At 43.8% G+C, this 13,965-nt stretch overlaps 1 protein-coding gene across 2 annotated transcripts; it reads right to left on the bottom strand.

The window, feature by feature from the left end:
- Positions 1-3,141: 3,141 nt before the first annotated feature.
- On the bottom strand, positions 3,142-8,249 carry LOC309639281 (zinc finger protein 280A-like; the record flags this gene model as incomplete). 2 transcript variants are annotated; one of them, XM_082416319.1, is made up of 2 exons in its annotated part: positions 8,114-8,249; positions 3,142-4,903 (listed from the first exon to the last, which is right to left on the bottom strand). In XM_082416319.1, the coding sequence occupies exon 2, from the start codon at positions 4,837-4,839 to the stop codon at positions 3,142-3,144; it is 1,698 nt and encodes a 565-aa protein (XP_082272445.1). In that variant the 5' UTR covers positions 4,840-4,903; positions 8,114-8,249. The 2 variants fall into 2 exon arrangements, with proteins under 2 accessions (XP_082272445.1, XP_082272446.1); XM_082416320.1 differs by having other exon boundaries at positions 8,131-8,205.
- Positions 8,250-13,965: the final 5,716 nt, after the last annotated feature.

Genomic DNA, 13,965 nt, shown 5'->3' with positions numbered 1-13,965 from the left:
CATCACTGCAGAAACTTCTGTGGACAGCACTGACTTAGATCATTCTTCTTTTAAAACGTAATGCACTTAAATATATGAATTTCTTCTAAGAACTGCTTTAGCTCTGTCCCATAAATTTTGCTGTTTTCAATATCATTCAGTTCACATATTTTCATTTTTTCCATAGTGATTTCTCATAGGAGCTACAAGTTGTTTAGAATCAGAACCAGGACTAGGGTGAGCCTAGACCACAACATTAAAGAGGATTGTGAAACACAGGCATGGCACGTTTGCGCTTTGGGCTCCTGGCAACCCTTACTCTGGCCCTAGCCCTGTTTGCTTCATTATATTGCTTCATTTCAAAACTTTGGGGTTTTTTTCCTTAATTATCTTTCTGTTTGTTTTTTTTTGTTTGCTTGTGGTTTGTTTTGTTTTTGGCCATGCCTCAAGACTTGTGGGATCTTAGTTCCCTGACCAGGGATTGAACCCTAGCCCTCAGCAGTGAAAGCGCCAAGTCCTAACCACTGGACCGCCAGGAATTCCCATATCTTTCTGTTATTGATTTGCAGCTCAATTTTCCTGCAATCAGTGGGTAGTTACAAAAAGCCCTATAACTCATGTCACAATCGATGAACTATAGTACACGAGCTTGAGAACAAGATAAGAATGTTCACTATAACCACTGCAGTACAACAAAACACCTGGAATAGCCAAGATAATTTTCAACACCAAAGCTGGAGAACTTAAACTCCCAGATATCTGTATTAGGGTTCTCCAGAGAAACGCAACCAATAGGATATAGAGGGATACATGAGGAGGTATGTTATCGGAATTGGCTTATGTTAAGTTCCACCATATGCTGCCTGCAAACTGGAGAACCAGGAAAGCCAGTGATATAACTCAGTCCAAATCTGAAAGCCCAAGAACCAGGAGCTTTGATGTCCAAAGGAGAGATGGATGTCCCTTCCTTCTCCTTTGTTCTCTTAGGAATGAACCCACATCCCATCTTAGGGACCATCCACATTCTCTTGGATGATGCCCACCCACATTGCTGAGGATTTATATTTTTACTCAGTCTACTGATTCAAATGCTAATCTCTTCTGAAAACACCCTCACAGACATACCCAGGAATCATGTTTACCTAGCTATCTGAGCATCCCTTAGCCCAATCAAGTCGATAAAAAAAATTAACCATCACACAAACTTAGGCAGAGCCCCAGTAATTGAGAGCTATAATAATTGTGGCATTAGCACAAGACTAGAGCACTGGACAAATGGAATGGAGTCCAGAAATACATATACAGCCATCTACCTGATTTACACAGAGCTTCCACCGCAATACAGTGGCGTGGTCTTTTTAGTAAATGGTGGTTGATTTGAATACACATATGAAAAAATTAACATTGATACCTTGATTTATCACACCATAAATTAAAAAAATACATTTGAGCTAGATCAGACCTAACTGTGAAAAGCTATATCGTAAAATTTCCAGAAGAAAACATGAGAGGAATATGTCCTTGGCAGACAATTTCTTAAACAGAATATTCCGTGAAGCACCACTCTTTGTACATATGTACACCCATGAAATCACCATCGAGGCCAAGATAAGGGACGTTTTCAGGGTCCCAGAAGTTCCCTAATGCCCTTCCCAGTTGACAGTCTATAGTTTTGTTTTGTTTTTTAAGAGGAGGAGCAAGACTTGAATAGGCACTTAATAAAAGAGGGTAATATTCAAGTGGCCAATAAGCATGTGAAAAAAAAATTCTCAAAATCATTACTCATCAGGGAAATGCAGATGAAACTACAGTGCGATACCACTACAACGTCAAGAGAATAGCACTAATTGTTACTGAACAAAACTTGAGTCTGCTAGCCCGAGCTCAGTAAAGCAAATCTACTGACACCATGTTGTGATGAAGGAAAGTACTGCGTTTATTGCAAGGCGTCCAAAACGGGACCAAGCAAGAACAGGCAGCTCATGCTCAAAAGACCCAAACTCTGGGATGGCTTTCAGGGAAGGGTTTTTAAAGACAACGTGAGGGAGATGGTGGCAGGGTGTGTGATCGGCTCATGCACAGTTCTTATGACCATTGGTTGGTGGTGAGGTAACCAGGTTGTATTTCAGTAGTCAACATCATCAACCTGCTGGTTCCAGCTGGTCTGGGGGTCTACATGCTGGTGGGCAGCATACAGTTAACTTCTTCTGTCTTCTGGGGGTTTTAGTTTCTGCAAAACAACTCAAGGATATGGCTCAGGATATTATCTGTAGCCCCTGAGGAGAAATTAAAGATCCTTGACTTTGTTTTATGGCTAAACTATTATTGTTTTGTCTTGCTTGCTTGATTGTTTTATTTTGTTTCTGCATTTTCTCAGTTCTCTAATTAAATTCGCTCTTTGGAACATGGGGAAAGCCTAGGACCTAAAGCTTTTCTACAAATAAGAGACAGGGACATGGGGGTGGGGGGTCTGTCCCTGGGAAGGCCCTGCAGGGTCCTGCTCAGTTATATATTGAAAAGGACTGACAGTACCAAGTGTTGGAGCTGTAGAAATGGAATTCACAGTATTGTTGGTAGGAATACACATTGTTTCAATCACTTTGAAAAAGTGTCTGGCCGTATCTACACACTAGAAAGCTAAATCTATGCAGTTTCAGAACTTCTCATATCTATATTTAGACATATAGATATAGATATCTTAAAGAAATTACTATGAAAGACAGACACACACTCATAGCAGCTTTATGCAAAATAGCAAAATTATGAGCCTCAAAGTTCAGGAACAATAAAATGGATACATAAAACTGTGCCATATTCATTCAAGGGAATTCTACTCAGCAATGAAAAAGAATGTGCCACAGCGACACACAACAAGAACGTATCTCACTTATTTAAAAGAAAACAAAGACCAGACCAAAAAAAATCTATTGTGTTATTCTATTTACTTAAAATTTAGAAACAGGAAAAACGAATCCCTGGTGGTTGAAGTCAGAAAAGTGGTTACTTTGGGGAGGAGAGGGTGGCTGGGAAGGAGCATGGAGACTTCGGAGTTACTTGACAGTGGAGAGATGAAGCAGATACAATCTCAGTCACTGTAAAGCCAGACAGGCGCTGACACTGTTTGCTGGCATCTATGAGCCACTACGTACAGCTGACCTAGCCTCAATTCAGCTTTTTGGGATTTCTGCAGGTGGGTAGAACATAATTTTTAGCCAGAACCCCTGCTGCAATACGTCTGGAATATCTCGTGTTCATAGCCATCCTCTTGGTAGTTTTTTCAGGTGACACTTGGGATTCAGTGTTGGTGACAATCATGGATGCTGCCTCTCTTGGTCCTGGTTGAACTGAAGTTCGGATCTTGACCTCTGTTTCAGGAGGCAACCCTTCCAGTTGCTCTGGCTTTTTAAATGGTTGATGATTCTTGGTTTGGTGCTCCATTTTCTCCTTCAAAGTCAAAAACTGTAGCCGGCACTTGGAACATTGAAAGACCCTCTTGTTCCAGTGCCTCCAAGCATGATTTACATAGGATGTCACCACTTTGAAAATTCTGAGGCAAAACAGACAAAGCAAACTGTTCGTGTTTTCATGCCATGTTCTGAAATGTGCTTCCACATCAGCAAAGGCTGACGATCTGTAATTGCAAACCTGGCACACATAGGGCATTTCGCCAGGTTTATGATTGACCTTCATGTGCTGTAAGAGAACCTGATCTGTTTCAAAGGACAATTCACAGATTTTACAGACCGAAGAGGGCTCCTGGGAAGTGTGGACACTTTCAATGTGACACTGCAGCTGGAAGGGGGTGGGAAACTGGCGGTGGCAGTGCCGGCAGGTGGTGTGGATTTCCCAGCCGTCATCCCTCTGCTTCTCAAATTCCAAATGGTTCTTCACGTGGGTCATAAACTTGACATTTTTTAGAACTTTCAAGCAGCTGAGGCATTTGAAGGTTGTGTGGGTCTTCCATTCTGGCTGCCTGTCTCCTGGATGCCGTCCATAGTAAAAATCATCAAGTAACATGATCAGATTTCCTTTCTTGGGATCAACAGTCTTGTTTTGACTTGCTAGACTCGAAAAGTCTGTTTTTGCCAGCCTTTCCAAGCTACATGCTCCATCTGGATCCATAACATGGTAACGTGCCTGGTTATATGCATGAGCCCATGGAAATGATGTCCCACTGTGAACATGGCTTGATGAGGTCGGGACACCTTCTGGGGTCATACTCATGTTCTTTGTAGGAAGGATACCTGGAGAGGCCATAGCTGAGGCCTGTCCCCCTGGGATTCCATGGCTGACTTTAAGTCTTTTGGGATTCCCACTGTATATATTCATATCTGAAGTGGGACATCGCTTTGAATCACGAGGACTTTTATCCTTGCCTCTTACTGAGAATGCAGCTCCAGGTAGACAATGAGGCCACGGAGAGAGCAAATCTGAGGAATTGTGAAGCACGACTTGCAGAGAGCTCATTTTATAATCAGGTTTAGACGAAGGCTCAAAAATAATAGGACTATCTACATCTCCCCATTCAGATTGAAAAGCCGGTGAAATGGCTGCTGGCTTTGACATCGGGGTCCTGCAATTTGCAGGCTGCAATGTGCAAGTGGTATCTTGACTCACGTGACCCTTCTTTCTTGTTGAGGATGAGTCCCTGGTCACTCTGTTCAAAATGTTAGAAATGACCGGCTTTGAATTTGAAATCACTCTGACAAAGAGGGTTTCAGCATCTTCATTGACATGCTCCACTCCAACAAAGATCACCTCAGCACTGTCCTCGTCCTCGTCTCTGGGTTTGGACCCTCCCATCTTCTTCTCTGGTCGTTCTGAGGCTTGTGCTTCCTCACACGGAAAGACGTGTGCCATTTTACAATCGCTTTTTGCTTGAAGTGGTCCCTTCTTCTACTGCTTTCTTTTGGCAAACTCCCACCTAAAGGCAACCACATGATATGGTCAGTACAGTTGTCCCCCCAGATCCGAGTTTTCGCTCTCTGGGGTTTCAGTTAACTCTCGGTTGCTAACTGAAAATATTAAATGGAAAATTCCAGAAATAAATAACTCATAAGTTTTAAATTGCACACCATTCTGAGGAGTGTGGTGGGAGTCTCACACTGTCCTGCTTCGTCCCATCTGGGACACTCGGTTATCAGATTGTCAAGGTATCACAGTGCTTGTGTCCAAGTCATCCTTATTTTACTTAATAATGACCCCAAAGCACAAGCAGAGTGATGCTGGCAATTCAGATATGCCAGAGAGAATCCATAAAATGCCACCTTTAGGTAAAAAGGCAAAAGTTCTCAGTTTGATTTAAAAAAAAGAAAAAAAATTGTACGCTGATGTTGCTAAGGTCTATGGTAAGAATGAATCTTCTATCCGTGAAATTGTGAAGAATGAAAGAAATCCATGCTCGTATTGCTGTCACATTTCAAACTGCAAAAGTTATGGCCTCGGGCTTCCCTGGTGGCGCAGTGGTTGAGGATCTGTCTGCCAATGCAGGGGACACGGGTTCGAGCCCTGGTCTGGGAAGATCCCACATGCCGCGGAGCGACTAGGCCCGTGAGCCATAATTGCTGAGCCTGCGCGTCTGGAGCCTGTGCTCCGCAACAAGAGAGGCTGCGATAGTGAGAGGCCTGCGCACCGCGATGAAGAGTGGCCCCCGCTTGCCGCAACTAGAGAAAGCCCTCGCACAGAAACGAAGACCCAACACAGCCATTAAATAAATAAATAAATAAATAAAAAGTTATGGCCTCAGTGCATGGTAAGTGCTTAGCTGAGATGGAAGAAACATTAAATTAGTACAATAATATTTTTGACAGAGACCACATTCACAAAACTTTTATAACAGTGTATTGTTATAATTGTTCTATTTTATTCTTAGTTACTGTTGTCAATCTCTTACTGTGCTTTTATAAATTAAACTGCATCGTAGGTATGTTTGCATAGGAAAAAACATTGTGTATATAGGGTTTGATACTATCCATGGTAGCAGACATCCACTGAGGGTCGTGGAACGCATCCCCCCCTCCCCATCATGGATAAGGGGGGACTATTGTATTTATTTCAAAAGACAAAATTGGTGCCTTATTTAATCATCAGCTGAAACATTGAGATAACTATTAACACCCTTATTTTATATGTGAGGAAATAGGCTCAAACCCAGTTAAGTGACATGATAATTTTAAACTTACCTCTCCAGCCCCCAGGCCCCACTTTTGCCTTATCTCCCCAGGGCGGCCCCAATGCTCCCATTAAACTCTGCAGGAGAGCTGGCATGCACCCTTTTGCTTATAGATCTCCAATCTCACTCAGAAATGCCAACCAACATGAAATGTCTAGAAGAGCCCTAGGCTATCGCCCGGGGTGCCCCTCCCTCCCTCCACTCTGTGAGTCTGGAAGGCACCAGACCCTGTACACCGATCAAAAAAAAATTTTTTTTTTGGTTGCACTGCGTGGCATGCCGGATCTTAGTTCACCAACCAGGAATGGAACCCTCGTCTCCTGCAGTGGAATTCTTAACCATTGGACCGTCGGGGAAGGCCCCGGATCAAAAAAATTTTTTTAATTCCAGAAAGATCTTAAAAGTAAAACTTGAAGTTGCCTCGTGCTGGCAACTATATATATAGCATTACACTGTACTTAGAACTATTTATACAGCATCAACATTGTATTAGGTATTATAATGAATCCAGATGATTTAAAGCATATGGGAGGATCTAGTTAGTTTATATGCAAATACTACACCATTTTATATAAGGGACTCGGGCATCCATGGCTTTTGGTATCTTCGGGGTGGGGAGTTCTGGATCCAATCTCCCATGGATACCGAGGAAGGACGGTACTTTCTCAGGACTTCTGTTGCTCCCTCTGCCTTGGATGCTTTCTCAGGTACCCGCATCCCAGCTCCTGACCTGCTTCAGGTCCACAGTTTCTCTGCAAGGCTTCCCTGACCACACTTTCAAAAATCACAACCTCCCCCAACTCACATGCCATATTCACCTCCGAAGCTATTTTTCAACAGCGTTTATCACCTGCCTAACACGCAAGTATAAAATACATCTTGCTTCTTTTCTGTCTCCACCCACTAGACTATGAGCTACATACATGAGGGCAGGGAGTTGTGTTTTGTTCACTGCTGTATTCTTTGTTTCTAGAGCAACATCTGGCATACTGTCAATGCTACATGTTTGCTACATAAATATAAAGTAACTGTTACTAATATGATCATTTACCTGTACAATAGGCCAGATCCCACTAATTCCAGGCTCCCCAAGCACTTACGCTTGATCTTAGCCAAAAGGCTGAGAAGAGATTTTCCAAGCATTTAATTAAATCCAAATCCTAATCATTTAACACCATCATACAAGGGAGAAAATCAGCCTGTATGTAGTTGGGTGTGGGGAGGGGTGGTTATTGAAATAAAAGTTTTGTAATGTAGTTCTCGCCCTACAATAGATTTGCTGATAGCTTCCATGCCATTAACACGTTCATTGACACTAAGGGACATTCTAATGTTGACATTTGACCATTTCTGTTATCTTGCATTTCATCAGTAGCATTTCATAAGTTTGTTTGGCTGTATATATATATATATTTTTTATAGTGGTATCAGAAATAATGTATCTTACAGTTGATGGCATCTTAGATTCAATGAAAAATTCTATTTCTTTTCATAAGCTGAATCCAGCCTGCTAAATTTACTTCACAAGCCATTAATGGGATGCTAGCTGCATTCTATAGGCAAATGGTTTAAACAGGGATTGGCAAATTGGCTTGCCCCCTGTAGTGGTTTTTTTTTGCCAGCCACCAAGCTAAGAATGGTTTTTATATTTTTTAAGGTTTTTTTTTTTAACTTTTAAGAATATATTTAATTTTTTTACTTTTTTTTTAATTTGGGGGATAAAAACAAAGGAATATTTTGTGACATGTGAAAATTATATGATATTCAAATTTCAGTGTCCACAAATAAAGTTTACTGGAACACAGCCACGATCACTTGCTGTTGCTGGAGGCTGTTTTGCACTACTAGGGCAGAGTCAAGCCACTGCAAGAGACCACATGGCCCTTAATGCCTAGTTACTATCTAGCCCTTTACAGAGAAAGTTTGCAGACTCATGGCTTCAGAGAACAAAATGGAGCATACCAAACTCCGTAGCTCACCAGCTCCTGAAGTCCAGATGATTCAGTGCACTCTGAGCCCCAACGAAGGGTGAAGCTGGAACGTCCTGGTCTCCATATCCAGGAGAGACTTCTCTCAAGTTCAGCAGCGCTACTTCCTGAGTTCTGTGTCAGTGGAACTCCTACCTGGCTCTCCTCAGTGACGCTGAATCAGAAGATTCCATGCCTTTTAAAGCCCATTATAATCCAATCCCTAGCATCCAAACAGGGCTCCAATCATGTTCCTGAACCAGTTTATCCTGATTGGATATTCAGCTAGAAACCTTTCATCCAAATTGCCAGGGAAAGGAAAGAATGTGGGTGGGGCTTCAGGGCCAGGCCCAGAAGCTGCCTTCCTGGTCCCCATGGCAGGAGTCTCCAGTCCTCTCTCTGGCGTCCACAGCCTCACCACCTCATCTCTAATTTACCTGCATTTTAAGCTATTGGGGGTCAGCAGGGGCAGGGGAATGTGGTCCACACAGATATTCCAAGAGAACCCAGGCTGAGGTCAGGAACCTGAAAGGACAGAGGTCCTTTTCCAATGCCAGAAAATTCTCCATCTGCAGAGAGCAAAACCCTGCTCTCCTCCTGTCCCTGGGGGATCCAGGGGGCAGGGCTCACTCCCAAGTGGTCTGCACTTGAAGACTCAGCACCCATGGGACTCCCGGGGTCCTCATTGTAGGTTTTCAGGCTGAAGCCCAGGAGCTTTTTCTAAGCAGGGGCTCATTCTTTCTTAAACCAGTTCCAGGGGTGACAGCTCATACCCTGGTCTCCCTCCCTCTCCTCTCCTCCCTCCCTCCTCCTCCTTCACTCTCCCTTCCCTCCTCACCACCTAGATTATATCGGAAAATTTCCCTCCCACTGCCTTTACAGCCCTCTGCATACAGATTCTTGGGGATAGGGAAGGCTTCTAACAACTCCTCACTGGCAAGAATTATTTGTATTTCCACTCATTCTAATGCAACAGAGTCACTGAATTAGAACAAAAATGAAGTTCACTAATGAAAGCATACTAAAGTGCCTTAACCTGATATAACATCAAAAATACCTTTCTGGGACTTCCCTGGCGGTCCAGTGGTTAAGACCTCTCGCTTCCACTTCAGGGGGTGCGTGTTTGATCCCTGGTTGGGGAACTAAGGTCCCACACATCACGCAGCGCAGCAAAACAAACAAACAAAAACCTTTCTTATCAAATCAACATGCTGTACACCTTAAATTTACACCATGTATGTTGATTATATCTCTCTGAAGCTGGAAAAATAAGTATAAATGATCTGACCATTAGAAAGAGCTCATTTTATACTTTTTAAAATGGATGGTGGTGAGTATCAAAACCCTATGCTATTTACATTCTTTTGGATATGTTTAAAAGCATGATAGTAACAGTTTTATTTCCTTTTTTTTTTTTTTTTTTGGCCATGCTGCACGGCTTCCTGCAGGATCTTAGTTCCCTGACCAGGGATTGAACCCTGGCCCTTGGCAGTAAAAGCACCACCAGTTTTATTTACTTAAAGGGCCTATTTTTATTGTATGCCAGAAGCTACATCCATTGCAGTGTTTACACTTATGATGAAAACATTTTTGATGTCAACTTAAAAATGTTTGCAAAAACTTAGGGGAAAAGAAGGAAAACTTTGACTACTTAATACGTTTATAAAGATTGCTCAAATCTCAGAATCACCTGGGACCTTGTGAAACGTACAGATTCCAGGACTGGATCTCACACCTGGGAAACTCAAATTACCAGGGCAGGGGCCTGGGAATCTGAATGTTCAATGTTTGCCCCATTTCATTCTGAAGTGAAGGGTGGCCCAAGGTGTAAAATCCTCCAATACTTTGGGAAACATTGATCTCTCCTATGATTAAAATACCCACGAGTCCACTCCTTCAAGGGAGCCTGAGGATGCGTTGAGGGTCAGGAATTCATTTCTCTTTCATTTGACACACTGAGCACCTGCCTTGGGATGAGCATGTTATTGGTGACTCAACAAACCAATCAGGGACTTCCCTGGTGGTCCAGTGGTTAAGACTCCGCACTCCCAATGCAGGGGGCCCGGGTTCGATCCCTGGTCAGGCAACTAGATCCCGCATGCCGAAACTAAAAAAAAAACAAAAAAGAAACATCCCGCATGCTGCAACTAAGACCCGGCACAGCCAAGTAAATGAATGAATGAATGAATGAATGAATATTAAAAAAATAATAATAATAAACCAATCAGAGGCTGGAGCTTGAGCTGGGTGCCTGCCCCTCCCCCTCAGAGATTCTAGGACCCCCACCTGGGATATGTAAGCAAAGCCCAGAGATCAGGATTCAGTTCAGGCTGCATTTTGAATCACCTGGACTGTGCTTCTTAACCCTCAGTGAATCTAAGGAATCACCTACGTGGTCTTGTGAAAATGCACATTCTGGTCCAGCAGTTCTGGGTAGAGCCTAAGAGTCTGAGTTTCTCACAAGCTCCATGTGATGCCCAGGCCACTTGGCCAAGGACCAAATATTAAACAGTAAATACAAGGGAGCTATTGAAAAGTACTTATGTCCTGGTTGATTCTGCCCATCTTACTCCAAACCAACAGAATCAGTATCTTCAGAAATGGGACCAGTGAGTCTGTATTATTAGAGGTCCCAGGTCTTTCTAAGGAGCAGGTGGGGTACAAATCCCCTGCTTCAGATGATGACAGCACCTGTGCAGCATTCACCAGGTGAATCATCCCTACCTTCACCCCCTGTTTTGGGCTTCATTGTGTCCTGCAAAATTCAAATGTTGAATTCCTAACCCCCAGCACTTCAGAATGTAACCGTATTTGGAGATAATACCTTTAAAGAGGTGATTAAGTTAAAACGAGGTTATTAGGGTGGCGCCTAATCCGATCTGATGGGTCTCTGTATAAAAAGAGGGAGGCGAATTCCCTGGCGGTCCAGTGGTTGGGGCTCCATGCTTTCACTGCCGAGGGCCTGGGTTCAATCCCTGGTTGGGGAACTAAGATCCCAGAAGCCGTGCAACGTGGCAAAAAGGGAATTGGGACACACAAGACACCAGGGATGCTTGGACATAGAGGAACACAGGGACACAGCAAGAACACTCTCTCCATCTGCACGCCAAGGAGAGAGGCCTCAGGAGAAACCACCCTGCCAACACTTTGATCTTGGACTTCTAGCCTCCAGAACTGGGAGAAAATAATTTCCTGTTGTTTAAGCTCTCCCCGACCCCCAGTCTGTGGTATTTGTTGTGGCCGCCCTAGCACTTTTACGCACTCTTTAGATCAGGAGCCCATGGAGAGGGCTCACCTCAGGTATAGGTAGGAGGTATGCAGGTGATAGCTCAGCTCGCAGGTGACTGCCGGCCATCAACAAATGCCCAACCACCCTGATTTTCCAGGAAGCAACCTGCTCCTCTTGTGGATTACTTCCTGAAGACCACTGCTGCTAGGGGCCGCACTCAATTCTCTTTCTGGCCCCAACTCTTTTACTTCTCTCTCTAGACTGTGATGGACAGAACCTTGAGGACAGAGTGAGTCCCATTCTCATACCATCCTGAATGTGAGGGGAAGTATCTGTTTTGGCCAAGAAAAGGAAGAAAAACAAACCACAGCTGTATAACAGAATACTCTGGAACGTCCCTGGCGGTCCAGTGGTTAAGACTCCGTGCTTCCACAGCAGGGGACGTGGGTTCGATCCCTGGTCCGGGAACTAAGATCCCACATGCCGCACGGAGGGGCAGAAAAAAAAAAAAAAGGAAATGACCTGTTCTAACCTTTCCTTCCATGGACAGCCCCATGGCCAAGTCCAGCCCAGGCCCAGTGCTGTGGAGACAGCTCCCTGGGACTTGTGGTCATGATAGTGGAGTGATATGTGGTCAGCCTGATTATCTACCAACAGGGCTGGGCATCTCACACCATCTTAGAACTTTGTACCCAGGAAGAGATCAGGCCCTCAGGACCACAGGCTGTGCCTCCTGACATGCAGACCAGGGCTGTGTGAAAAGTGGACTCTACTTTACGATGTGGCCCAGGAAGCACACCTGTTCCTGTTCCAGATGGCCAGCCTCTACCCCTTCCTCCGCCTCCAGGGGAGAGCTTGGCTCTACCATTGCTCTCCAAGCTTTTTCCTCTTCCACGCTCCCTGGGAGAGCTTTATCTCAAGAGATTAGGGCTTTCATAGTCAGTGGCAGAGCCTCCGGCTTCCTGCTGTTTCTGCTCTCAGCTCTCAGCTCTGAGTTAAATGTCAGGGGGTGGCAGAGAGAGACCAAAAGGCAAGGGACCGGGACACATTAAAAAATTGAATCAGTGATGACTTATACCACCTGCTTACCCAAAGCAAGGTGATGTTAATTTCCAGGGCATTCTTAGATGAAAATTTCGGTGGCCCATGCTAGCCACAATAAGGGTCTAGTGGGAGCCCCCAACTCTAAGGGGTACCCCTAAGGAAGGAGACTTGGTCACAGAAAAGTGCTCTGATGGGCAAGGGGAATTAGTTAAAACCTTAACTCTGCCAGGTTGGCAGAGAACCAGGATTCGGGGGAAATTCTGTCTTTACCACATGGATTAAGGTAAAAACTCCAAATTACAGATGAATCATGCCAAGGAGAAAAATGTCAAGTTACATCTAACGCTGAAATCCTGAAATCAGATGTGACTCTTTTTTTTTTGACAATTGAGAATAGATTTTGGTCAGCCTTTGAATAAAAATCATGTACAAGTTTTTATTAATTTAAAAACAAAACAAAATAAAACCTGCGGGGATATTAGTGGCATAAAAGCACAGTTAGACAATGGATCCAGGGATAATGTATTGTCCCTTAGAAACTCCTTTTTTTTTTGGCCGAGCTCTGTGGCTTGAAGGATCTTAGTTCCCCAACCAGGGATTGAACCCCTGCCCCCTGCAGTGGAAGTGCAAAGTCCTAACCACTGGGCCACCAGGGAATTCTCAGAAACTACTTTTCAATTAAAAATCATACTTATGCAGAGTTAACAATAAAATCTAACCACACAAAAGAGCATTCACCCACTGTACAGCAAGTCTCACTCCTGCCCCAGACCACAGGTATCTCTCTCTGTTCCCAAAATAAACTGTTGGTGAGAATTTCTCAAGTGTCCTTCCTTGCATGTTTTCCTCATCCACAAGCACACACCCCTCTTCCCCTGCTTTTATGTAAATGGTGTATATTATTTGCATACTCCGCAAATTTAAGTTGTGTTTTATTAACATAATTTTACTGAGTGATTTTAACTTGGATGGGGAGAAATCGATCAGGGAGTTGGATGATTATTGTCATTTGATTTCAAATGATCAGAAGCAAACAAGAATGCATCTTCTGTGGAGGATGTGAGGGAAGGACCACAAAGGGAGGCATGAGATGCTTCGTGAACACAAAGGCATGGGCGCCCCAAATTCAAAGGTCGAAGCAACTTACAGATAAATGTCAGAGAGTACTCTTTGGACATATCTGTGTTTTCTGGTTGTATGTTTCTACTAGAAAAGATCCAAGCCTTTTCCAATGGTGGCTTAAAATGCCACTAGGTCCTATCTTTACCCTGAAAAACGACTGAGTCACTGAAAACCTCACCGGAAGCGGGAGATATTGTTGGGAATAATAATACCAATAACAGCAATTAATGTTTATTTAGCACTGACGATGAGCCAGGCCCTGTTCCTGGAGCTCTATGTCTTTTATTCCATTTAATCAAAGTTATGGGACTTCCCTGGTGGCATATTGGTTAAGAATCCACCTGCCAATGCAGGGGACACCGGTTCGATCCCTGGTCTGGGAAGATCCCACATGCCACGCCACAACTACTGAGTCTGTGCTCTAGAGACCACAAGCCACAAGTACTAAGCCC

Source organism: Balaenoptera physalus, assembly GCF_965194825.1.
Source record: "Balaenoptera physalus genome assembly, chromosome: 12".
Taxonomy (NCBI): Eukaryota; Metazoa; Chordata; class Mammalia; order Artiodactyla; family Balaenopteridae; genus Balaenoptera; species Balaenoptera physalus.
This window is presented reverse-complemented; position numbering and strand designations above follow the sequence as displayed.